At 36.3% G+C, this 26,919-nt stretch overlaps 1 protein-coding gene across 6 annotated transcripts in view; it reads left to right on the top strand.

The window, feature by feature from the left end:
• The window catches only part of LOC110832537 (uncharacterized), a 90,497-nt gene extending 63,756 nt beyond the window's left edge, over positions 1-26,741 (top strand). For 3 of the 6 annotated variants that reach the window (XM_022069624.2, XM_022069627.2, XM_022069628.2), the window contains exons 4-24: positions 1,825-1,968; positions 3,097-3,265; positions 3,701-3,814; positions 4,885-5,133; positions 5,648-5,767; positions 5,923-6,059; positions 6,146-6,365; positions 7,007-7,084; positions 7,769-7,882; positions 8,589-8,721; positions 9,030-9,145; positions 9,808-9,911; positions 10,457-10,640; positions 11,610-11,819; positions 12,004-12,130; positions 13,572-13,696; positions 15,529-15,651; positions 16,444-16,612; positions 17,095-17,318; positions 18,081-18,476; positions 19,236-26,741. In XM_022069624.2, the coding sequence (XP_021925316.1) occupies positions 1,825-1,968; positions 3,097-3,265; positions 3,701-3,814; positions 4,885-5,133; positions 5,648-5,767; positions 5,923-6,059; positions 6,146-6,365; positions 7,007-7,084; positions 7,769-7,882; positions 8,589-8,721; positions 9,030-9,145; positions 9,808-9,911; positions 10,457-10,640; positions 11,610-11,819; positions 12,004-12,130; positions 13,572-13,696; positions 15,529-15,651; positions 16,444-16,612; positions 17,095-17,318; positions 18,081-18,476; positions 19,236-19,868 (3,889 nt within the window). In that variant the 3' untranslated portion in view covers positions 19,869-26,741. The remainder of the gene's footprint in view (positions 1-1,824; positions 1,969-3,096; positions 3,266-3,700; positions 3,815-4,884; positions 5,134-5,647; positions 5,768-5,922; positions 6,060-6,145; positions 6,366-7,006; positions 7,085-7,768; positions 7,883-8,588; positions 8,722-9,029; positions 9,146-9,807; positions 9,912-10,456; positions 10,641-11,609; positions 11,820-12,003; positions 12,131-13,571; positions 13,697-15,528; positions 15,652-16,443; positions 16,613-17,094; positions 17,319-18,080; positions 18,477-19,235) is intronic. The other 3 variants (XM_087343962.1, XM_022069625.2, XM_022069626.2) reach the window with 3 other exon arrangements.
• The last annotated feature ends 178 nt before the right edge of the window (positions 26,742-26,919 follow it).

The following is a 26,919-nucleotide window of genomic DNA, read 5'->3' as shown; positions in this document are numbered from 1 at the left end:
TTTTTATTAACTTTTGTATTGCGAGTCTGCACTAAATGTTGCCAACATTTATTTTAGTTTATATCATTTCAGTATAACATCAATTTAACATGAAGCATTAATTGAGCTATAGCAAATTTCTTATCAGTAGCTTGACATATAAAATATTTGTATAGACCTATGAAATAAAATAAGTAACCCATTAAGATCTATAACTTTTATTTGAAACACTTCTATTTTATATTAATAAAGAAATTAAATGAAAAATAATTTGTCTGTCCATGCATTTTAATATCTGTGCTATTAATTATCTTTGTCATCAGTGGAGTATATGTTTCTACACAATGTAGTATCTCTATACTGTTATATGAATAATACCTCTGTATCTGCAATAAATGAATGTAATATGTCAATAGGGACTGAAAAACACAAAAACATTTTAGAAAATTAATAGTTTTGTATGAATCTTAATGCTGTTCAGCTCAGGTTAGCTGTTAAAGATGAATGCCATGTGATTCAGTACATTATCATTAATATTATTCATACTGTCAAAATTAATTAATGTTATAGATAAAAATATTGTCATGCTACATTCAAACTTTTAAGTAACAAATAGTTTTCAGCCTGAAGTTTAGCTATGATTTTCAACCTCAGTCGTGCGTTTGGTTTCATCTGACCTGGAAAAAATAGTTTTTGTCTGAAGGGAATTTTTGTTTTCACTCTGACTCTTTTTGTTTATTTAGTTGGAATGAGATTGATCAATTTAATTATTTGCATGACATTTATTATGTACAAGCAGGTTAAGAACAGCTGATTATGATGGTAATAATTAATAGTAAACTTCCCTACCTTCAATGGCCTTGACTGACTCAGGATAACTTCGGAGGACATGGATTCCTTTTCGAAAGTTGTTCTCTCCGAGTCCCTCTATACGCTCCTTCAGTTTGGCCCTAACCTTTTGAATCACCCTGTATATAAAAATAAAATGTAAGGATTGAGGTGTGTCATTTATTGTAGAAATGAATCTCTTTCTTTGAATTTCGTGTAACAATGGCATTTACAAAGGGATTTCTTTTCTTTAACTTGACTAGAAATATTAGTGCCTGACACCTAGATGTTAATGAAAATTGATTTCATGTAAATATTTAAAAGTTGCGGTACTAACTTTAAACAGAATATGCACAGAAAATACTTTGAACTGAAATATTTTGTCAAGATATGTTTGTTTTGTACAGAAGTATATTATTGGATGTACAGATATAATGACTGTATTTTCAATTTTTCAGTACAGTATAATCCACTTGTACAATCCATAAAGAAATATTGTCTTAACTCTGTGCATGCAATGAATGAGTTTTCTCAGTGTGAAAATACTTCTCTCAGTCTTGTTTGCAAATTCAAATTGCTTGTGATGTGTTCTCAGTGGAAGTTATGTCTAAGTTACGATGGACAAGGCAACAAAGAGAACCACGCGTTCTTGCTAAATAAAACTCAGTATTGAAAGGTATAGTTTAGTGAGATACATATTTTTCACTAACAGACTTTTGGTTCATTTAAATGTCATACTGACATCTATTCATGTGTATGAGATTTTGATCGTGTCTGGAAATAAGTATTACTCCTGATTACTGATGGAATTTTTGTTGCCAGTAAGGGCATAACCTGACTTAAGAAACCATATATAGATGAAACAAGATATGTGGTTTAGTAGGAACTTAAAAAAAGTCAGTATTCAGTTATGTTTACATGTAAGAGGCAAAGTTGATTAAAAGTTTTATGGTTACTCTGTAGATAATAACAGCTTGTTAATTGTGAGAGGAATAATTCTGAATGTCTCTGTCATAGTCACCTCAACAAGACCACCACATATGAGGATCCTCGGAAGGACTGGACGGAAGAGCCGCCACAGCCAAGACAGGTGGAACTCACACGACACCCAGAATTGGGCTTTGGATTTGTGGCAGGCAGTGAGAAACCTGTCATTGTGAGGTATGATTTCAAAGGAATCTTTATGTTTTCAGTTGATTCCTGGTATTACAGGTGTAATTTGAATAGTGCATTGTTTCAAGACATGAACCCTGTTCAATACTGTATTTTGATACTCTGTTGTTTTTGTATAAATGAGTTTCACATATGTGTGTAACTGCGTACTAACATTTGTCACTCCATGTGGCTGGCTTGCTCTCTGTGTGCAAGTTTCAGAGCTATTGTGATTTAACAGATTTATATAATATCTCAGTGATTATAGTCACTGGCTATGGACGATGACCGGGGTTCGATCCCCGATGGGAGCAGAGGATTTTTCGTCTGGCATCTGCCACACCGGCTCTGGGACCCACCCAGCCTCCTATCCAATGGGTACCACAGTCCTTTCCCGGGGGTAAAGCGCGGCCAGAGCGTGACTGACCACTCACCCTCATCTAGTGCCAAGGTTGAGAATGAGTAGGGGCTATTCCCCCCCACCCCCACCCTCAAGCACCTACATGGCATATGGTGGGACAGCTTTAGTTCTTTAACTTTATGTAATGTGTTTTGTATTCAATTAATGTTTAAAAAAATTACTTTTGGAGTCAGTAAATTATAAACATGGCTTCTGGGTTGTAGCATCATGTAGTCTGGTAGAAGTTTACCAACAGTTTTGAGGTAATTATTGCCTCCATCATCAGGGCGCCGAGTACTCATCACCCTGATAATGGAGGCAGCAAGTACCTCTGAAACACTGGCAAATTTTTACCTGACTACATGGCACAGCATCCCAGAAGATCTTTTACATTTGTGAGACCTTTCCATAAGTGAAAAATAATGTTAAAATGGATCTTAGAGTGTTGTGTTATGAACATATGAACTGATTGATTAGGTTCATGACAGGTTTAGAAGTTGAGTTTTGTGATTATGTTTATGAAGGTCCCCCCCCCCACCAGAATAGTAGGAAATATCATGACCAGTTCAAAAACTAAAGTGATCAAGGAAATATAACCCTGTGCTATGCAGTCACACTTTATTTTGTCATCTAATTGCCACATTTGTCAATAACCACAATTAGAACAGAATTTTAAATATAATACTACTTATAATTATATACCAAGATGATAGTTACTGAGTTGTGCACTGTCGCAGGTTTGTAACTGAGGGTGGACCGAGTGTGGACAAATTGCAGCCAGGAGACCAGATCCTCGTCATAAATGGAGAGGACGTGAAGAAGGCTCCTCGTGATCATGTGATTCAACTAGTGAGATCGTGCAAGGAAACTGTGAGACTCACAGTTTGTCAGCCTCCTCTTGACAATGTAAGTCATTTAGGTTTATTTTTGAGAGAAGAAACTCTTCCCTTTTATGCACAGTTGTGTGTATGCTCATGCATTTGCAGATAAAGAAAGAATGTTTATACTTAAAATGATTAGTGAAAATGTCCATTGGAGCATAGTTCATTAGTCTAATGGTATGTGGGAAAGTAGGTTTTGTTTATAATAAATGTTATTTTTCTGTATTATTGAGCATAGATGTTGATACACGAGTCATACTCATCTTGTTGAACTGTTCCTGGTCCATTCTGTTTCTGAACTGTCTACAGGTAACTAGTCTCTCTCTCTGTTACAAAAGTAAAAAACTAAATCAGATGAGGGGAATTTTCTGTTACAAGATGATGAAATTTGACAGTCTTTGAATGCTCTGTATGTAAGTAAGTGACGATATTTGATATTAATTATGTTATTTTGTTGCAGTCGGCCCGCAAGTCAGCACTGCTGAGTGCAGCCAAGAAAGCCAAGCTCAAGTCAAATCCATCTCGAGTTCGATTTGCTGAAGGAGTTGTTGTGAATGGCTCCCCACTTTTTCCCGTAAGTAACAGAATTGTGTCAATTTGTGTCATCTGTTATTGTTAGCATGATTGAATTATGGGAGGTGAGTGGGTGGGAAGACATAGCACACATGAGACTCTTGTAATTGTCTTTTTAATTTCTTTTCCAATCATTTTTACTGCATTTCTAGTGGGAAAACAACAAATGCATAAATAATTTTTGTGGTAGAATCTCAAGGGAATAGACCATTCATGAGACCTGGTTGTACGTAGGCATTTAGTCTGGTCTGAGGCTAGCTAAACCTGGGGGCCCAACAGCTAGGATTTCTGTCCTTCCCTTTTTATCTAAAGCCAAGAAGATCCAACATCTAAAACGTAATTTTATCGAAATATAGACAATGGACAAAAGTTCAAAATTCCACATTTACAGATTATAATTCACCATTGTCAGACCTTCAGACTTCATCTGTTTGTAAAGGGAGAAACTTTGGAAACCACTTTGCTACTGCTGTTCTGAGGTAAAGGGAAGATATAAACGTATTTGTTCTTCCATTCTATCTGACTGGACAGAATAAATTATCATTATGCAGTCCATGGGACTACAGTTTGTTTCCTTGTGCTACACCAAATACTGGAATGTCTTATTCTCAGCTGATGATAAGCCTGTGATCGGATAATGATTCCCAAATTTTATCTTTCATTAAGCCTTTTCTTAAGAAATGATAATGTGAGAACCTCCATCTAAAATCATATTTTTCCATTATGATTCTGTCTGTTGTCTGCATGCATACTTGCCTTGTTCCTTTCCCAATTTGCTTGTTCTTCGCACATTGTTTCACAGATGTCCCATCTGAAAGTAAAGGAAGTTGCTGTCTTCAGTAGTACTAGTTATCAATTTTTACCATGTAAGACTTGAGGTTCTCACAGCGGTGAGTATGAAGATTTCCGTCTTCTGGGTTGTTGCGCTGTGTAGTCTGGTCGATGTTAACCAACGTTTCAGAGGTCATACTGCCTCCATCATCAGGGCGATGGTTAACATCGACCAGACTACACAGCGCAACAACCCAGAAGACGGAAATCTTCAATTTTTACCATGTTTGATACTTTCAGCCATCAACATTCTCACTGGGAGATTCTTCTGTGCCATTTATGCCAAATGTACTGAAAGTATTCCTTGAGAATGGACAGACCAAGTCATTCAAGTATGACTCGAACACGACAGTCCTTGATGTGATGGAGTCCCTGCAACAGAAACTTTGCATAAAAGCAACGGAACACTTCTCGCTGGTCGTGGAGCATGTTAAGAGTTTGAGAAGAAACAAACTCACTCTTCTCGATCCTCAGGAGCCCCTTGCAAGGGTAAGTCAAGTTGGGATATGGAAATGTCAACTGAAATAAAAATTTGTTTGCTCTTTCCAAATATAGTTCCAGACTTAATTTATCCAACCTCCTATTCAGACAGATGTGTGAAGATGACAGCTTATGTGAGATTTGAGGTTCTCTTGGTAGTGAGTATGAAGGTGACTGTCTTTTGGGAGGTTGCGCTGTATAGTCTGGTAGAAGTTTCCATAGCACATTATTTCAGAAGACAGTGATCTCGTGACAGCATATATTCATATAGTTCTGAAACTGAGAATGCATTGAGATTTACCTCTGCATGCCATATAAACCTGTAGGTTCAGAATAACTTAAAATTCTCAGTATTAATAAAAATTAATGAAGATTTATTCTATTTTGTATGTGCTAACAAAAAAACTTTCCTCAGATGTCTATTACATTCCCAAGAAGTTATAATTTAATATTATATACTGTTAGAAATACTACAAAGAGTGGGAAATATCTTAGTTTATGATATTATAATTTTAAATTACAGATAGCTGCAAGGCCTGGCTCACACAATTTGCGGTGTCTCTTCAGAGTTGCATTTGTTCCAAAAGATGCATGTGACCTAGCACAAAGGGATTTGGTAGCATTTGAGTACCTCTATATGCAGGTGAGAAAACACAAGAAAAATGTTGGTGTTTTTCATATCAAGTGTTAACAATAATATGATACAGTAATGCTATTCACCAGAATTGAATTATGAAAATAGCTGATAGATACTGAAGATTCTAATAATAATGTTATGATATGTCTTGTAATTTTCAGTGTTGCAATGATGTGGTGCAGGAACGCTATGCTCCAGAACTAAAGTATGACATTGCGCTGAGGTTAGCGGCACTTCACATACACCAGCATGCCATATCTAACAATATGACAAGCAAAGTGACAGTGAAAGCTATTGAGTAAGTAGAGTTAAGAATTGTATCATTATTTCGCTTACGCGAGCTCAAAATGCTCTTGTTTGTAACAAGACATTGATGTTTGATAGGCGAGAATTTGGCTTGGAGCGGTTTGTGCCAGTGTCACTAATGAGCACAATGAAGAGGAAAGAGTTACGGAAGCTGATTGGCCACTTCCTGAAGTTAAACCATAATTTGTCCCCCACTGGGCAGAAGAGTTTAACAAGCCTGCAGGCCAAGTTATACTATCTGAACATCATCAGTGAACTGCCGAGCTATGGCGCCAAATGCTTCAGCACAAATATCACGGTTTGTATCCCGATTTAACTTAAGTTGTGTTCAGGTGTTAGAAATAGACATTCTTATTTAATATTTTTGAATTATGCCCCATTATCTCTGCATCAAAATTTTCCCTCTGTCTGTATTCCTCTGTTTAGTGTTAAGGCCCATATTGATGATAGGTGGGAATGACAGATTATTTGGCTCAGGATTTGGTCTAGTGGTGGCCTTTCGTGAATAGAGTAACGAACTTTCAGTTCCACAAAAGGCAGATAATTTCTTCACCAACTGTCAGCTTCTTTAAGGACCCTGCTACATGGAGTCCATATGTTAGTTTTCAAATTCATTGCACCACAGAGAATCATTAAATGTGATTTCACTAATAACTATGGGTCATGGATCCAGAAATACACTCACTTATTACAGTGGGCAGGTTGATGGAGGTCAGTGGTACAGTATAGAAATATTTATATGAAGCATACTATGAGAATTTGAGCAGATGGATTCTTTTAAGTGGCTAATAGGTGCAAGATATTTCTAGACCCCTGCTATGGATTATTAGGGCTAAAGAAAGAAGAAATGCAAATAATAACACATGTAATCCAAAATTATCTTATTTTAAATGTATGAAACACATTATGTACCTCATAAGGTTCTTGCATCTTTTACAGGATAGCAACATGGAGAGAGTTATTTTAGTGAGTCCTAAGTTTGGTATCAGCCAGATTACAGGGCTGCGCAACAGTGTGGTAAGTCTAAACACACTGTGAATAAGTATTTTCCTTACTGAGAACAGCTACATTTTACCATTAAGATACAAAATTCTATGTCTATATTTGAACGTTAAGTTCTGGAAAGAACTTGTACTTTCTTTTAGCTGTGATGAAACTACAAAGAAATATAAATTAATATTTCCTGTTTGGTGATCAGTTTCTGTTCATATTTCCACTGGCTCAGATTCCAGCAATGCTAAATTTAGAAAATATGTGAAGTTTTTGTACCACTGCCATGTTTGTAATTATTGTTGTGTAAACTGTATATCATATAATATTTGTACACTTGTTTATAACCAACTTCATATGAAATTTAATTTACCTTGTTCCATTGTTTCATTCATGTCAGGTTTAATGTTAGATTTAACATAGTTGTTACATTGTTTGTGGACAAAAATAACCTTAACAGAAGAATAATATTTTTGTAGATCTATTACTACACAATATTTCTTGACTCTATATTAATGTTTTGCTGGTATGGAATTTACCTCAGAAGTATGCATAATCACCATGTTATTGTTGATGGGACAGAATTAGAGAATACGTAGAGGTGAGGTGATGTCTAGTGGCAGGCTTATATACCAAGAGGCTGAACTGTTGCAATGAAAGATCTGAAGATGCTGCACAGCTGTTCTTATATGTGTATATATGTGCTTGCAGCCTGTTCCACTGGCAGATATAGAACAGATGAGTCTAGTCACAGTAATACGTGAGGATGAACTGTCACGTTTTGTCCGAATACACCTTCCAACTTCAGATGAGAAGGTACTGGAGGTGATTTTCTACATCTATTTATATAATGATGACTGAATCAGTTTTTTTCTTTCTTTTCTCGTTTAGAGTACCATCTCATTGATTAAAGTTTTACATGCTCATTAAGAAATTATTTGTTGATGCTTGTATTCTGGTAGTAATGCTGTGTGAACTTGTAGGTAAATACCAATATTTCAGAGAAACATACTTTCTCCATCTTCATGGCTGCACTGAACCAAACGGTAGTGTACGGTGCTTTCAAAATTTTCCTGTGGCTTTGTTATGCGGAGATCTCGTATTTTTATTTATTTCAAGTAAAATATTTTCATGATATTGCTAGCATGTTATGTTCATTATGGCAATAAAATATTGGTGAAGCCATATTTTCTAACAGATTGACTTTATGTTGAACCTTTGTCTTTTATGCAACTGGATGTGAAGATCTTTATTTGGTATATTAAAATTTTGTCCTTTACAACAGCATCATGTTTTTGGCAATCCTTTTTATATTTTGTTTTAATCAATTAATTAATCCAGTTCTCTTCAAGAGTTAAAAGTTATGAACTGGCTGAAACAAATAAATTGAAATGTTACATTATTTATTTCACATTCAGTTCTCAGAAATACCTGTAGTTTCTTATTTCTTAATATGTGTACTATGAGAAATTTGTCTCCGAGTTATATATCTTGCTACTTGAAGTTGGCATTTCCCTCTTGTGATGTTCAGGAGATTGTGCTTAGCATGGAGGACCGAGATGCTGAAGAACTTGTGTTGCTACTGCAGGGCTACTACAGGCTTCTAACTGGAAAGATTCTGTCTGTAGAGCAAGACCGTGACCTCTCCTGGATTGACGATGCAGGTAAGTCACTGGTCTCTTCAGCTTCTTTCATAGCTTTGTTTCTTTGCTGTCACGATTCTGTGTTCATTTACAAAATTCTTCAATTGAGCACAATGTTGAAGTCATATGTCTGTCATCCATATATTTCATTTCCTAAGCTACTCAAAGTAGTGTGAGTCAAGTATAACCTCTGCTTTACATGAAGAAGTGCAAATTAGACTTTACTGATTTCCAAAGCAGCGACACGTGAGGACAAAGTAATTGAGTATAATAGTTAAGATATGACAGTTGATAATTCACTTTATTAGTACATAATTGTGGTATTTCAGCGCCACCATATCACTCACAGCATCAAGTGTTGCCTGCCAGATGGAGCTACACTGGCCGAGATACTGGCAAGCACCATGCTACATTCTCGATGCCTCCGCCATATCAGCCAGTACACGTGAGTTTTGTGATTTCTATGCGGTTACTTTTGAGGTTAAACATTATCACAGTTAAAGGTGAAATTAGTTTCCAGGCCATGAATATGTTTTCAAAGGCTGTCTGTGAGCTAACTTCTATTTAACTCATTTACTGCATAGACTGCATATGTGATCATTATTACTTTAATGATGGAGGCAGCAAGCACCTCTGAAACATCAGACTACGTGGCGCTACAACCCAGAAGACAGTTCTTCACACTTACCACTGTGAAAACATAAAAATCTCATTTGATTTAACAATATTCTCTAGATGTTGTTCACTCTGTGTAGTTGAGGTTATGTCTGCATTATTTCAGAGGATGGCTGTTTCCATTTCCATATTAGAAATATGGAGGGAAAGGAAATATTCCCTTGGGTTGACTAAACAACATTAGTGCATGTTACTAGGTCCATTAACATACAGAATAACATCACAAATGTTTCCTTTGTTGAGAAAGTGAGGAACAGTGTGATATGTGTATACAGCAATGTTGCTTTTGTAGTAAAATTAAGTGTTATGGAATAAATAAGGTATATTTATTGGTTGAAGACTGGACAGTTGGCACTTACTGCTGTCTGTCTAAAATTAGTTATGGTAGTTGTAAATTTTAATGTGTAACAAATCTTTGTAATCATATTTCAGCAGGTAAAGACAAATGGTCATTTCACTGCATCCCATAAAAAATCAGGCTCATTGGATGCCAACAGTAGACCTACTTTTGAAGTGGACAGCAACATGAACACTATGTAAGTTACATTGTTAATGTGTTAGGCCCTACGAAACTGTTTAAAGGCGCATCTTTGTTCCACATTTTTATGATGCTCTCCCAGGTTAATTCTAGCTCATGACAGAATGCACATTTAAAAATTGGCAGCTGTTATGAGTCATAATTTCAAATTCCTTGAGTAATTTGTATGTTGTCAGTTACAGTTCTCTCACCATTCTTGCCTCTGTCAGCCTGGCAGGAATAAAGAAATACATATGTCCTAGGGAGCCCACAAGTGAATATACCACATATAAAATATAAATGCAGAAGTTACTGTGGCAGGTGTTTATTAACCTGTTCGCTAGTGAATACACTACAGCTGATTTACTTAATTGTTTTAAAAGGACTGGAGAAAAGAGTGCAGGTTTTTGAACTTCTGCCGGATGAAAAAATGGCTGATTCAACATCTGATCCCTGTTGTAGGCTGGTGGTGAAGGTGGTGGCTTTCCCTCTCTTTCACCTCCCAGACCTCCAAAGAGTGAGATTTCAAGCAACTAATGGCTGTGTTGTGTGCTCTAACTGCAGGTCAGGTCTGCTGAATGGGAGTGCCAGAGCAAGGGACTACAATGGCTATCTGGATGACAACAGACGTGCAGCAGTTGCCCAGAAACTACTCGATCTGAGCTCTGCAACTTTTGATCTTCAGAGTGTTGTCTCGATGGAGATTCTTGAAAGTGATCTGGCTTATGTTGAAGCCAGAAATGAAGAGGTTAGCACCTTGCAGTGACATATAGTGCTTAATGTCTTGAATACTAAACAAAGTTCTGTGGCGATATCATGCTTTTGACAGAACACACATGTTGCACTGTATGTAATTACTGCCTGGAAAATGTGTCCTGTAATTTGTATCACTACTACTTCAGTTGGTGCCACAGTCCTTGGTGGACCCTGCCTTCCTTATAATTTGTATTACTCCATATGAAAGTATTTGGAAAACATTTGCATTGTTTGCTTCTTTTCCACTTTCCTTTAACTTCACTTCAACACTCTTCATCTTCTTCACCTTCAGCCTCTATTCTTATTTTCTTTATTATCATTAATTTTCTTCTTTTACTGTATCTTCTTTCTTTGTTTCTCCATCATATTCCATATTCTTATTCATGTCCTCCAAACTCAAGTTTATAGGTTCCTGTTTTCATATTCCATAATGCCAATTATTCTGAGGTGACCAACATGAAAAATAGTGGCTAGTTTTGGATGCTTCTGCTTGTCTACTGTCACGTGCCCTCATGAGCCAATCAGCCTCATACATTTAGTATATTAAGTATTTATTTACTTCAAGTGTGAAGCAGATGCCATTTGTATATAGACAGTCCTCTTACTTCAGGTTAATACAGATTTATTTTGTAGCCACTGTATTTTTTCCCCCGGACATTTTTCATTTAGTCCCCAGTGAATTAGTTGTTTTGGCAATCTGTATGTTCCAACTCTTTCTGCATGCTTGTACCATTACCTTTTGTTTCTTATCCTCTGCAGTGTGTCTTCTTTTACTTCTGTTGTCTGTCTTACATTTTGAGCCAATTCTACCTACAATTTTATACACATCTAAAAATGTATTTCTCGTTATGTCAGTTGAGCTGTCATCTCTAGTTTAGTATCAGAATTCTGCCATAAGCTAATATACTTTCAGATATTAAATTATATGATAATTTCATATACGCTTCTATAATTGTTACAGGTCTTGCGGAGAGTTGCAGAAATGCAGGAGTTGGTGCAAAATTCTGAACAGTATCTAACCCAGCAACAACAACATCAACATCCAGGTCTGCAACATCACCAGCAGCTTGGCAAGGAGGAAAGTGACTCTGAGGGCTCCCATATATCGTCGCTAGATTCAGATGCACCTGGTCAGCTGAAGCACAGTGACTCATTACTACTGCTCACGCAGGTAAATCACACAGCGCTTACCATCTTTCCTTTATGATCCCATGTCTACATAAAGTATAGTGACAGTGAAGGCTGGTTTTGCGTTAATCATTTTGTAATCACAAAATTTACTTGGTAATTACAATGTTGCTCAAAGATCTAGAAAATTTTGCATTGACTTCTCATATAGGTAATTGTGCTTGCAGGGGCAGAAGCTGATAAGTGAAGCAGTGAATGACGCGGTACGTGGCATAGATCTGGGAGATAATGAACCATCTGAAAGTGACACAGATTCAGTGAGCACTCCTACAAACAGTCCTTCTCACCGACCAGGTAACGTGTAGTAAATGATTTTAAGGAGAGAACATGACTCATTTTAAGTGCTTGCTGCCTCCATCATCAGGGTTATCCCTGCCCCAATGATGGAGGCAGCAAGGACCTCTGAAACGTCGGTAAACTTCTACCGGACTACATGGCACAGTAACTGAGAAGACAACCATTTCCCAGTTTGTTCCTATTACAATCACAAGTATGAAATTAAGTTTTATTTTCACTATTTTATACTTGAGGGGAGTAAAGTTTTGAACATTTGAATGCTGTTTATTGCGTGAATGCTTTAGTTATCTATTAATCCTGTAGCAACTTATGTGTTTGTTTAGTACTGGAATAAATATTAGAATGATCACAAATGATGAATTAGAAGTGAAATGAGAAATATAGGAGAGGAACTGTTGTCACCTATTTCATGGTTACTATACCGAAAATTGGGCTATTTAATTTTGCTAATGACATTTTCTCATATCCGTATGTAGTTGTTATTTATCATGTCACAGTTATCTTGAATTAGGTAGTGAGTGGAATTTGTTTAGCTACATTTGTGACTCATGTTCCACAACTTAATCTTTAAGAAATTGGTGTGTTAAGTGAAGGTAAAGTTGGCATTAAGAACTTAGGGACCTCAAGAAATGCATCAGTGTTCTACCCCTTGCACTCAACAAAATGAGTAATGTGTATAGTAATATCTGGATTTTCACACTTGTTTCTCTTTTATAATTTTTTTAAAAAACAACACTTCATTACACATTTAGTAATCTTATAAGACAAACATGAGAAATGGAGTTTTAGAGGGTGGAACTGAATTCTATTAATAGGAAGCAAAATGTGATATTTATATCTTAATTTAAACCATAGTTCAGGAAAACCATATATAAAGGCAAAGGGGCCCAACAGACTTGAATTTACAAAACATATTATGAAGGAAAGTCAACATCTTGGATCCAGGTTAAGAATCAGCAAATGTTGCCATATAAGACCAAAATATATAATGCACTGATTAACATTGTAATGAAATGAGGTTGTGTTGACAGTAATTTTATTATTTGTATGAAACCCCTAAAACTGAATGTTTTTACTTTTCTATAGTTTTAAATTAAATATGTCTAAGAAATGTTTATTTTGTCCATGTGCATGCAACTTGTAGTGTTCTAAAGCACAGTGGTTCTCAAGCGTCTTCAAAAATGTACAAGAATGTGTTCTGTGAATTACACAATAGGATTAGTGTGATTTATTATGTAGAAGTTTATTAAATAGAAACTCATTTTCTTCAGTTATTAGATCATCTATTCAGGATACACAGAAAAAAGCCCATGATTGGAATGAAACTTAATAACTGATTACTGCTGACATTTCTGTGTTCACAAAGAGAGCTTGTGGCTGTAATTGAGAATCACTGTTCATTAAGTTAAACTGGATCTTATATAACCATGTTGTATAGGGAGAGAGCACAGTGGGTCATACAATGGCAGCTCTGTCGCAAAGCCCAGTGGTTCCAGCTTTGGACTGCACAGTCCCGACAGCCTGCTGCCAGTTGGGTTCTGCCCCAGTGACCGCAATATCCAGGTACACACTCCACATTGAGTGAACGGGATGAAGGAAAACCACCCTGGTGATTATAATTTAAAATGAAACTGAAACATTAGGCCTCTGTTCTGAATTGACGTGACTGGTCATCCAAGAGGACTTTTTTGCATCTTCTATTTATTGTCAGTGTAATTAAATGAAAGACACTATGATAAGGTGGACATATTTGAGTAGAAATACATTTTGAATTTTAAAGGGAAACCTCATGGAAAGTAGCCACATGGAAGCCAAAAAAATAAATGGGAAAATAATATTAGAATACATATTGTAAAGATGTGATCTGGATTGAACTCACTCAGCATCATGCTCAGTGGTGGGTTTTGATATTAGCGGTTTTTAACCTTCAAGTTCTGTTACCAAGGAATCAGGTTTATTGTGACATGTGTCTCGTGAATCACGGACCATAAGGGAGGACAGAAGAAGAGATGAACCAATTCTGAAATACATTTCATGGACCGGAAGTCTTAATCTTTTAACTCTTATGTATGAAAAAATATGTACATGTATCAGATAAAGGTGCCACATATTAGTGAATATATAATGAAAGGATATCAGATTTTATTCACCACTATAAACTAAATTGGAATGAGTATCTTGAAGGAATGAGTTGTTGTAGTGTCAAAATGATTTTGGTAGCAACCCATAATAAAAACTATATTTAAATCTATTTTAAGAATATGTGGCTGAGAGGGTGTGGGCTGGGTTCCGTTAGCTCAGGATAGGGACCTGTGGTGGGGTTTTCTGAACACAGTAACAAATCTTTAGTTTCCGTAAACAGGTAGGAATTTGAAGATTTATGTCTTCTGGGTTGTTGTGCTGTGTAATCTGGTCAATGTTTACCAACGTTTCAGAGGTCATACTACATATTCATCACTCTGATGACGGAGGCAGTATGACCTCTGAAACGTTGGTTAACATCGACCAGACTACACGGCGCAACAACCCAGAAGACAGCAATCTTCATACTCACTGCTGTGAAAACCTCAAATCTTACACAGGTAGGAATTTCTTGATAGTAGATAAAGGTGTCCCAAAAGGATGTATACACACAACTATTACATGTGTCAGCACTGTGTTTACATCTTTTTCGATATTCTGTATGTTTAATTTTGGAAAGGAAGCTATCATAGATGACGTGATCTTTAATTTTGCTGACACAGTATAGATGAAATTGTACAAACAGCGTAGATTTTAGTGACCAACTAAATTAGAACATGTGTTATGGAGAAATTTGGGTTTAAGGCCAATATGACTGGATACGATCACTGATTATTTGTAAGAAAATATGTAATTACATGAAAATGGCTGCATGTTGCTGATGGGGTTTCATTTGGTTCTGAGAATACACAACAGGACATTATCTAAACATCATTAAGAAAGACTGAAACTTATAATGGTCATGCAGTGGTTTTTTCTTGGATGCATGAAGCAAACTGTTAAATATTATTTATATGATCTTTGCCTTTTAAAGGATTAAACATCTTTTTTATACTTCATGCATCAATTCCAGGCAATTTGTGATAGGTTTTCATTATTAAATTATGTATAATTATATTTCAACACTTACCAAGTTTAGCCAAGCAGTTAGGCTTATGATACATTTAGGAGTTACCAGGCTTCAGTCATACTTGGGAGCTATCTTCAGTGATGCTTTCTCATTTTCCTTTCTCTTGCCAGGCAGATTCTAAAATAGACTTCCGAAGTCCACTTAATGATCCTCTTGTCTTGTTTGTTACAATATGACTCCTCCAGTACATACAGTGCAGTTGAATTAGCCTGTAACAAAAGTCCTTAACACATTGATGTTGTAGGATTTGCTGAAGAAACTGCAAGAGGACAGTTCACTTCCCTGTGACTTTGCAGAAGGGACTCTATACTTGGATCCAGATATAATTGATCTTACAATGATCCCTCCACCCATCACACCAGATGAGGTAAGTATATATTAAAACTGGTGAGAACTTTTGTGCAAGAAATGGATTTGAGTTTTTATTAATACACTGAGCCAGGTATGTCTTCTTCTTCTTGTATGGCTCTCCGGTCCGTATTCGGTCCATGGCCTCCTCAATTCTCCTCTTCCATTCAGTCCTTCTGTTAGGTCCGTCTGTCCGAGGTTGAGGTTTCGAAACATATTCCTTTTTACGGTGCAAGGTTGTTAGCCTTGTGACCAACCCCCAACCTGGAGGACCAGGGTACCTGTCTTAGTCTGACCTCTCCCCCTCGACCAATCTGGCTAGGGAGGCCCTACCAGTAGCTCATGGGATCACTGAGGTACTCAAGCCCCACCACCACGACAAGGTGCAGGTACCATTAAGTGGGGGAGCCAGGTATGTACCAAGGATATTTTTGTCTTCCTTTTATTCCCCACAATGGTGTAGGTGAAGGAGTCTTACAGTTTATCTTTATGAAAATTATTTAAGGCCATTATTTTTTTCTAGTGGATTTTGTGCTTTAGTGCCAAACCTATCACTGTTATGGACTTATTGTTTCATGAGCATAAATACTATATTTATGTTTTGAGGAACTGGAGTACTGAAAGGAGGAGGGTAGAAAAGGGAGGGAGATAAAAATAAATAGAAAGGTTATTGAAGGACAGAAAGGAAGGTGTGATATTAAAATTTATGCAAGTAATTAAAAATTAATGGTAACTGGTTCTTTGTGTGGATTTATCTTGTGACTGGAACTTGCATGCCTCAGAATTGTATTTTTATGTTCTGTTACCATAGGATGGACTGTATGCCTTGCCTTGCCAGCTGAGTCTTCCTCCAACTCCCTTTGCTGATCATTCCCCTTTGGAGATAGAGATTCAGCAGACAAGAATGGAACAGTTAATCAATCACAGAAATGTCATCAGCAACTGTTGTGTACTGGACCTTGAACAAGATTCATTGCTGGGTAAGTAATATTTATAAAGTCTCATAATTAATTAACTATCCCTCAATGTTCGAACACCTCTTCAGACATGTTCATATATTATTTTCGACCAGTTTCATACTATCTGTTTTAACATTATTCTGCCATCACTGTCTTGGTCTTGCAAGCATCTGGTTTCAGAGAGATTTCCACGCCAAAATTTTGTGTATCTCTATTGCTGCACCCACACTACATTTCAGTCCAGTATAATCTTTACTGCCTTAACAATATTTGGTGATTTGTATGAATCACAAAATTCTTTAATATGCAATTTGCAAAATTCTGGTCACACTTTATACATTGTGGATCCAGATTTTCCTTTACACTTTGTTTTAAACTTGAAATTTAATTTTTGAAAGTAGATAACGTGATAAAATCTGTTGTGCTGCAGCTGATATTAAATGTTTGCATAATAGATTCATCAGCTTAATTATCTGTTAGTACTGATGTGTTTCGTATTTCAGATGATATTCTTGGGTTGGAACTAAACAAGACTCCAACTAGTGATGAACCCCATTCATTAGTAATACCAGGTTTAGATCTAAATCTAGACTTTGAAGCATTCCTAGCAACAGTAACTGTTCCACCACCCACTGAGCAAGCCCCACCATCAGTAGAACTGACACCAGAGGAGATTTCTTCATTTATTATTCCACCTCCACCAACTAGTGGCAGCGACGCCTTAAACGTAAGCTTACAACTTTGACTGTTAAGTATCTTGTGTCATTTTCGTTATTTATGATGTGATTTTTAAGTGGAAAAAACAATACAATATTGAGAAAATTACTATTAATCCTTTGTTTCTTTATCAAGAAATGTTATGCATTTTTCTCCATGATTACTAATCCTATAAAAACTGACTTTTTCAAAGATTTTGATATATAACACTTGAGAACTTGATATTAATTACCCAACATAGTAAAACACCTTTTAAGGTTTTGGCTGTAGTAGTTGTATGTGGAAAAACAGTTTCCAATTTTGACTGATGTGTTGTAAATGTGCCTATTAATGGCTGTTTAGCCAAAACATGTTCCTCATTTGGTAATCAGTCTTATTATTGAACTGCGTCAAATTCTTAGTAGATAAGTATGTAAAGCTACTTTTGTAGGATGGACTAATACTTGAGCATGCTGTATGTATTATCTGAACAGGATGCTAAAATATAATATTAATCCTATTTAACATTGCTTATTCAGTGGTAGGATGATTTATGAGTGATAAATTGGAAATACTGTGGAAGGAAGTGGTCATGTCTTACTTTAAGGTACTATCCCAACATTGGCTTTCCAGACTAAGGAAAACCATGAAACGCCTCAATTAGGATAGGCATCTTCTGGGCTGAGATGAGAAGTGTCTTTATGTGGTATAACAACCAAGCCAGCTGGTGGTTTACGACAAAACTTTATGTAAATAGAATCATTTTCTTTTACACTTTTCTTACCTATTTTAGGGTGAACTCGTCAGTACGCACATGAACATCGTAGAGAATCATGACAATAAGAATAGTACAACACAGAGCTCATCCAAAGTGATTGAGTATCCAACTGTAAATAGAAAAGGAGGAACCTTTTCGTGCTGTGGAAAATACCGGGATAGTCCTGAGAAGATCACAGCAGAGGAAATTCAGCCACCACCCAGAAGTGGTTCAGAGAGCTTAAAGCCACCAGCACGACCACCAAAGTCTGCAGAACATCTTCAGGCTGCATCTGTGCATCAGCAGAGCAGTTCCTTATCTGGAATTCAACAGGATTCACAGCCGCCATTATTGCCGCCACGAAGTGACTCGATTCACGCTCATTCTTGGGTGCCACAGAAGAAGCCACCTCTACCTCCTGTACCGTCTCAGGTAGGTGGTTTGTAATTTGCTTAATTGAGTAGAGGATTCATCTGTAGCATCATCATCATTATGTACCGTTCAAGGTGTTAGGGTACTTGCTGACCCATTTATCCCATTTGTGGACACACAACAATTTTTTATTTTAACTGGAATAAATTGCACAAAAGAGAGTCTGAAATGAAGTGAAGCTTTTAGGAAGTATAATTGCTGTCTGTTTATTTAAACCTCATGCTGCAGAATTTTACTACACTACCTTTTGTCAATATCGTTTCTTGAATTAGCCTAGTTAGTCTTGTTTTGCTCCAAATGTAATTCTTAATTAGATTTAATTTTTAATATATTACATTCCTGAGGCTCATTTATTTGTCTTGTGTAATGCTCCACCAAGTCCATTTTATTTTGTATGAAATTTATAATTGTTAGACTTAATTTGATAAGGACATCCTCTTGAAGTTTATTTATTTGAATGCATTAGACACCATCTAAAAGAATGTGCCATTATTGGTGTAGATGAGTTCCGATGTGTCTGGAAGTATTATCGTATTTGAACTGAACTGAGTTCGCTATTGATTGTGGTTGTTGGTAGGGAGGGTAAGTGAAAGGTGGTTGTTGGGGGTGGGGTTAAGCATCTTTAGATAGGGTTATTAAGGTAACAATAATAATATTTACCTTAATAAGGACACAACTAATATCATCACCCAAGTTTTGACTATGACTGTCTGTGTTGACTGAAAGTATTTGTTAGTATTATATTCACTAATTTTTCAGGATGTTCTTAGGAGGAGTGCTCAGCACAGTTCAAACCTGAAAGGGCTGTCAGATGGAAACAGTCACAATAAACCAGCATCTGGTACCACACTGTTGAGAAATGGCCACATATTCTCTGACTGCTCAACATCATCAAAGCACGGCAGAGATGTTCTGTGTTCCAAATCAGATGCGACCATGGTCGGTCTTCTGGAGCGCCTTGACCAGGTTGTGGCACAGTGCTCCAGAGCTCAGGCAGCTGGAGGAGGTGCGCAAATGGATGAAACTCGTTTCCAAGCAGCAAAGGAAGCTTTGACGAATGAAGCACGGCAGCTGGTCACTGCTTCCAAGGTGTTTGTGAAAGGTGCAACAGATGCACCTTCAAGGCAGGAGTTGCCTAGCAACCTTGCCAGTTGCCTCCAGCTCCTTCACAGGTTGACAGAGCTTGTTACAGACATGACAGCTCACACAACAGCGCCACTTCAGACCCGCAACTTGGTGCTCAAAGTGCGGGATGTTGCCTGTGCGTTTAGAGAGACACTTGCCCCTGCTTTGGACTCAAATGGACAGGAAGGCATGCTGCTGCAGAGAGCCGATGACCTCGCTAGTGTTCTCGCCACTTTACTGAGAAGCCTTAGGGTTTTCTCACCCTGATGGAACTGCCAGTAGTAATAGTTTGAACTTAGGTTTCTAGTGAGTATTGATATGCCACATTAACCAGTTTAATGTAATAATAAGTGATGGAGCTCAATTCTGCACAAAATATGGAAATGATCATTTACAATAATTATCGTCACAAGTACAAAGCATAACATGAAGGTAAGTGTATAAGTAGTTTTTTTTTTGTCATTACATTTTCTATTTTTTAAATAGTTTATTTATTTACACTGCCATCCTTTTATAAAAATATTTTAACCATTAAATTATAACATAATTTTTTCATGAACCATGGAGAAGGATATTGACAGAGTTTGCTGCATGTATTTTGAAACATGCACACGTAAAATGTTGATTGTATGATTTTTCAGATTTATTTTTTTCTGGGTGGAATTTGTTTTCCTAGTCATTAGTTACACTTATTGTATGTTTTATGTAGTCTTGATGTACCGTGTGGTCATATGACAGATGCAGGTGACATGAAACTTGACGGTGTTCCTCGCTGTTTATACTACCAGCTTGTTACCATGGTATGTGAGTACTAATGTTACATTCAGCAAGATGCTTGTCTGCAATATTTTTTCTCTCCACAACAATTACTGATTATATAGCTGTTAAAAATATTTATCAGAACAGTGACATCTCTCAGCATTACTGCATCATCATCAGGAAATTTACCATGCACAACACAAATACTGTATTGTATGTGATAAAGAGCAACATGTAGCTTTTCACACAGTAATTTTAAATCTGTGAAGTTAGTAATTATTGTGTAGACAGAAAATCAGTACACTTAATATTTTTAATTTCTGGTTTAACCTTTTACCACATTATATCCTGACACTATAATATTCATCTTACACAATGTTTTACCTTGTTGAGAGCTGCAGGGGACAGTTAATTTCACCATGTTCTGCTGTGTTAGATACTGTAAACCAAAGGGTACACATAACCTACAAAAGACCAATAATTCACCATTATGAAGTGCTGTTTGGCTTTTCATTGTACCCACAAGCCATGTATTAGGACACAACAGGTTTTTAACTAAAGCAAAGAATTTTTTAAGCATGGCTGTTCAGAGTTCTGATGCCATCGTGAAAGTGTTTGGTAACAAGGCAAAGAAATATGATACATGAAGATTGGCAGCTTTAGGAAATATGTAGCTTGTATGATAAATCTTTGATTAAATTGTATCTTTAGGTATTTGATATTGTTCCCCTAATCTAATATCCATTTGTTTACCTGTGAAAGAGAGTAGTAGATATATAGGTAACCCTCGATTTGTGCCAGTTCAATTTGCGCCGATTCAGAATAACGCCGATTTTGAAACCAGCAAATCAAAAAGTGGAAAAAATATGTTTTATTATTATTTATAACGTTTTGCAATGTTTCTCGTACTGATTCTTATACTAAATCGTAATTCTTATACAGTTTCTCCAGCTTCTAGTTATGTCCTCTCACTTAGGTTCAAATATTCTCCCAGGAATGTGTTATCCCAACATCCTCAATTTGAGTTCTTTCTTTAGGAAGACAAGCCAAATCCAAAGTCCATACAAAACAAGATGCCACTGAACTGATTCTGCTGAGATCTGTACAGGATAATAAAATCAAGGATGATGAATTGGGTGGAATATGTAGCATATTTGGGCGAGATAATAAATATATACAAAACTTTTTTTTAAATCCTAAAGTGAATAAACCACATGGGTGACTTACGTGTAGATAGGAGGATAATATTAAAATGGATAGGATATGAAGGTATAAACTGAAGTCATCTGGCTCAGGATAGATTCCAATAGCAGGTTATTGTGAGCACATGTTTTGGATTCCGTAAAGGTGGGGAATATCTTAATTGGCTTAGAGGCTGTTAACGTCTCAAGAAGGATTCTTCTCCATGGAGTTACATACCTAATTCCAGTAGTCAACTCGATGACAAAAATCATCTTACCATTCAGCACATGTCAACTGGAATGCTAGATGTTTCTTCCAATAGAGTAAATGTGTCAGCAGCATTGGGTCAGGTTTTATTCCACCTGCAGTGTGTTTGTATGTTCTCAATTGTATGCACTCATGCATGTAAAGCGGCCCATCCACGTACGAGTCTGGCTTGCGAGTCCGGCTCAGCTCGGGTTCCATTGAGCCCAACTCATTTGTGGGTGGGGTGACACGAGCCGAGTGTGCTACGCATGTGTGGTGAAATATATACGAGCCCAGCTCACGAGTCAAGCTCGCCGAGCCAGACTCGTACGTGGATGGGCTGCTTAACAGTCCAAAGAAGTAATGTACAGATTCTGCTATACCCTTATTCTCATTACTGTTTCTGTGAAAGGAATCTGGTACCTGTGATGCAAATTTGTTTGTTGACTTGAAGAGTTTACTGAGTGATTGTTGAGATTAACAGTAGATATTTGCCATATAGATAGTTATATTGATAATAATTATAAGGAGATAATATAAGATTTGGTGACAGCTGAGAACCATGTGATATATTATTTATAGAGCTGGTATGGTTCTCATAGTTTCTATTCATGTTGTAGAACTGATGTAATATATCTTTCAACTCGAACTCTGTACAGGGATTGTAAGCTACTTCCACATATATTTACTTTGGTGTTTCACTAATGCTTTAGATTACTTCTTCACTTTATCTGTGTGTTGTTCCACACATTAAAATCCTTCTTATATTTCTATTGCATTCTGCTGCTTAACATGTTGACCTGAAGTAAGGTGGAGCTCTAATGAAAGCCAAGTTATATTGGTCTGCCCAGTAATGGTCTTGAATCAAGAGCTGGAATTTCAGTGCACAGCAGATAAAAACCTGTGAGTTGTGAGTATTAAATACCAATGGGATAATAATTTTATTTGCTAATTAAATCTATGTAACACTGAACATTTTGTTGTGAACGGATGTTAACATTGCACGTGACATCCGTGCTTCAGGACCACTCCTTGTCAGCTGTCTGTGACTACTTATGCAATATATTCCAGCTACTCTCTGCACTAGAAGCAGTCTCCCCCCATCTTTGAACTGAGAATACATCCTACTGAAATCGAGGAGGCTGAGATGGGCTGAGTGTGGAAAAAACAAGGGATACATTCAAAATTTTGGTGGAGAAACCTCTCTGAGAATGCTATCTTGGAAGACAGAGGGAGAAGGGAAGATAACATTAGGATGGATGTTAGGGAGATTGGGTTTTGAGGATCAGAGATGGATGGATCTCTGAGGATTGTGTCCATGGTGGGCTTTGGTATTAGCAGTATTGAACCTTTGGTTTCTGGTAACTCATTACATTAAATATCTAAACTCAATCCTTGGTTTCTACATCTGAATCAGTGGATTGTAGAATTTGAAAAACCAGTCACCATGATGTCAATAAACTTTGTCTTAATAATTCTTCATACTTTGCTTGAAGGTGAAGAAACATTTCTGAGTTACTAGATTAGTATGCAACATAAGCATAAGCAAGTGAAAAATTACTGTAATTATATTTGTATAACATCATATCATAGTTATAAGTTATTGTGAATTGTGTCATAACGCCTTAACCCATTTAATTGCAATCACTGATAATAAATAATTCATTATTTGCAAATAACAGAGTTGGTGTTTCAGTAATAGTGGGAATAATGAGGAGTAATAGAATTAGAAACACATATAATATGAGACAGTGCAATATGGAGGAAATACAGAACCAAGTCAAGGAAAGTGTATTGAGATGGTTTGGACATGTTAAAAGAATGGAAGAGCGTAAGATACTGAAACAATTATTGGATATGAGGATGATTACAAGAATACCCAGGCAAAGGCCATGCATGTGATGGGTAGATGAAATTAAGAGAGATGTAGAGGGGAGAAAGTGAGACTGGAGAATGGTAAATGAAATGCAAGAATGGGCAGATACAGTCAGTTACAGATTTCTAAAAGAAGTTAACCGACGGGTGTGGAAATGACATAAGGAAGAAACAACAGCTTAGACTTTCAGAAATTAGAGTAAAAAAGTAAGGTAAATTATTTTTACAATACTGTATACTGAACACAAAATATGTGAGTCTCAGCTGTGTCACAGTAAAAGGAGAAGGGAATATGCAAAGGGCAAGTGGGCGTAAAGATGACTTGTGTGCTGTTACTTGCCCTCCCTCCCCATACCTCAGCTGGCTGGCCACCAACATGCATATTTTTAATGGTCAAAGTGCAGAGATAATTTGCAACAGGTATACTTAATTAGAAACTTCAATGACATGCTAATTTTTGTTCTGTGTAATACAACACAAAAAATGTTTGTCGGTATTATTAAGAAATGTTCGTGCAAACTAATTGGTTTTTGTCTGTTCACTCAGCATGTAAAGGTTCAGGTTTAGGAATTTCAGAAAAATATTGTGGCTGTACATTCTGAAGTATTTTATGGTTTACCTATATCTAAAATGTGTAACAATTTTTAATAAGAAAACAAATTAATTTAATAGTGATGTAACACGGAAGGAAGTCTATACTAACAAATTAGTTTTTTTTACACATCATCAATTACCATAAGAGACTGATTATAAATTTCCTGTATTTGTGGGACATACGTTGGTAGCCATTATATATTTTTTAAACTTTGCCAGAGTAAAACTTTCAAAGGTTTTTTACCTTAAATTGTATGAAAAAAATTAAACATTTGCTAAAATTAGATTACTAATTCAACTGATACTGGTGATTTCCATAATCAGTAAACTAAATAATAGAATATGAAAGAAAGTATGTAGTCATGATGGTTGAGTTGCAACTAAAGAAATGCCCTAAGCATTGGTCCAGCTAATTTGTCCTTGATTTCATGAACTCTTTAAATGCTGCTGTCATATCAGGTATTGGTGAGATCTTAGGTTCTCATAGTGGCAAGTAAGAAGATGACTGTCTCCTGGAATGTTGCAACATGTGGTCTGGTAGACGTTTATTGTCATTTCAGAGGTCCTTGCCGCCTTCATCATCAGGGCAGTGATGGAGGCAGCAAGCACTTCTACCACACTATAAGGTGCAACATCACAGAAGACAAGTCATCTTCATATCAGGTGTTGGTAAACTAATGAAAGATTGCCAGTTGAGGCTGTCTGTCTCCATTCGCTCATGGAGTTTACCTGGGAGAAGCAGCAGAGGAAGTTTTCTTGAGTAAAGTCTGATATATAAAAATACCAGATGGTGAAATGATGTTTACTTGACTGTATGTACAATATTATTTATACTCGAGCATCATGTATGCATCTCATAATAAAGTATAAAATTGTAGTTATTTCATATTGTGTTTGCTGTCTTCTGGTGCATGTTATTCACAAGTCTCTGAAAACTATGAAGATATGTATGTGTGTGTGTGTGTCTGTATAAATAGCATATGTAGGCTTGTGGTTATTGGAAATTTTTAAAATGTCTCACAGTTATTTCTTTATTATGGTACTATGCCTTTTGTTGATAAATATGCTAATAACAGTGGAAAGCATTGTCAATACTTTTAGCCTTTCAAATGTAGTCATTTTGATATTAATTGAAAAGTCATGTTCTCATTTAGTGTTGCATGGAGTGATAATTTAAAATCAAAACAAAATTTATCAAAATTTTATATGGTGTTTATTATGTGTTTAAATAAATGGATCTCTAAAGGGGTTCAGTTTAGAGCTCAGAAATTATAAAGAACAAATACTAAGTTGAATGAGGCAAAGCGCCGAATGTTGAAATACCTACACTTCAGAGGATCGAAATAGGTGCAGAAAATGGAGATAATGTTGGCTGTGGACAGTGTAGCCTGATATCAGATTGGCGCTAAATTATATTCTAATGATGATGGCTCACAAATTGGGCGGAATGAGTTTGTTCATTTATTGTAAGTGCAAGAGATATCAACATATCCTGCTTGACATCTGTGTAAAATAGACCAATACAAAGACTAATGTATGAAGTAGAGTTAACTGTTGTATCTGTTTAATTGTAATGAAGGAGTGTCATCACAATAATGTGTTTCATCCAGAAAACATTAAAACATGTTTCATGTAACGTACCTTGTTGTTTGCCAGTCAAGGAGAGCCAAGGCATAGAATCAAGTTTTGACCATTCTGCTCATATTAACTTTGACCCCATGTGTATAATATCATTATGAAGGTCTGTAACAGTGGTCTACTGTCATAGAATAATGGAGCAGTTTCCTTTGGCAGTGTGAGGAATATTTATGTTCTGGTTTGTTTATAATGGTTTTGATTGCACTTTGCCCAGATTGCTAGATGTCTTCTAACTTGAACATGGCTCTGATTTGCTGCTGTACTCTCCTGTTTGTCACATGATTGTAATTTATAATTCCCATCATCTCGTGTGTAAATTCTTAGCATAAGAAATGTTTATAAATTGTAATAATTCAAACTCTTCTTCCTTTATGGCAAGTGGATTCCGCTTGGTTTTCTGCTAACATCTTTCCAAAGGAAAATATGCAGACATGACATGCTCTCATAACTTTTGTTGTCTTGGTTGATTGGCTCTAGCTGATGCAATAAATAGAACAGTATAGCTGGAGAAATTAATTCTGATGGTTCTTAATTTGCAGAAGTGACATAACACATATAAGACTGCAAACTGTATTTTTATTTTTCCATAGAGTACTGATTTGAATTTTGTAAAGCTATGCCCTACCATACATTGCATTACCAACATATACTCGTTATCTCTAAATGTTCAGCACTTTTACCGTAATGTTCGCTATTACACTTATTCTCCCTTCCTAGACTTGTTTCAGAAGAATATCATTAAATGTATTGCAGTAAACAATATGTAATAATTATGATGTAAGGAATTACTAGTGCAGTGATTGTCATAACAATACACATTGTTTAATTATATATTATTAAAGAATATTTTATTCTTCTTTCTACCTCACATTTTAGCAAGGGTTATATTATTTTTGTATAAAATATGTATATGCAGGGATCTACAGTTTGCTCATTTAATAGACATATCATCAGAACCCATCTGAATTTAATTTTCAGGTCATGAAAGTGCTATGTTGCTGTACTGTCTGCATACTGAAGTACA

Source organism: Zootermopsis nevadensis, unplaced genomic scaffold (assembly GCF_977971745.1).
Source record: "Zootermopsis nevadensis isolate Lab colony 2312 unplaced genomic scaffold, Znev_1.0 Znev_ptg000007l, whole genome shotgun sequence".
Lineage (NCBI taxonomy): Eukaryota > Metazoa > Arthropoda > Insecta > Blattodea > Termopsidae > Zootermopsis > Zootermopsis nevadensis.
Note: the sequence above shows the minus strand (reverse complement) of the source record. Positions and strands in the feature narration are given on the sequence as shown.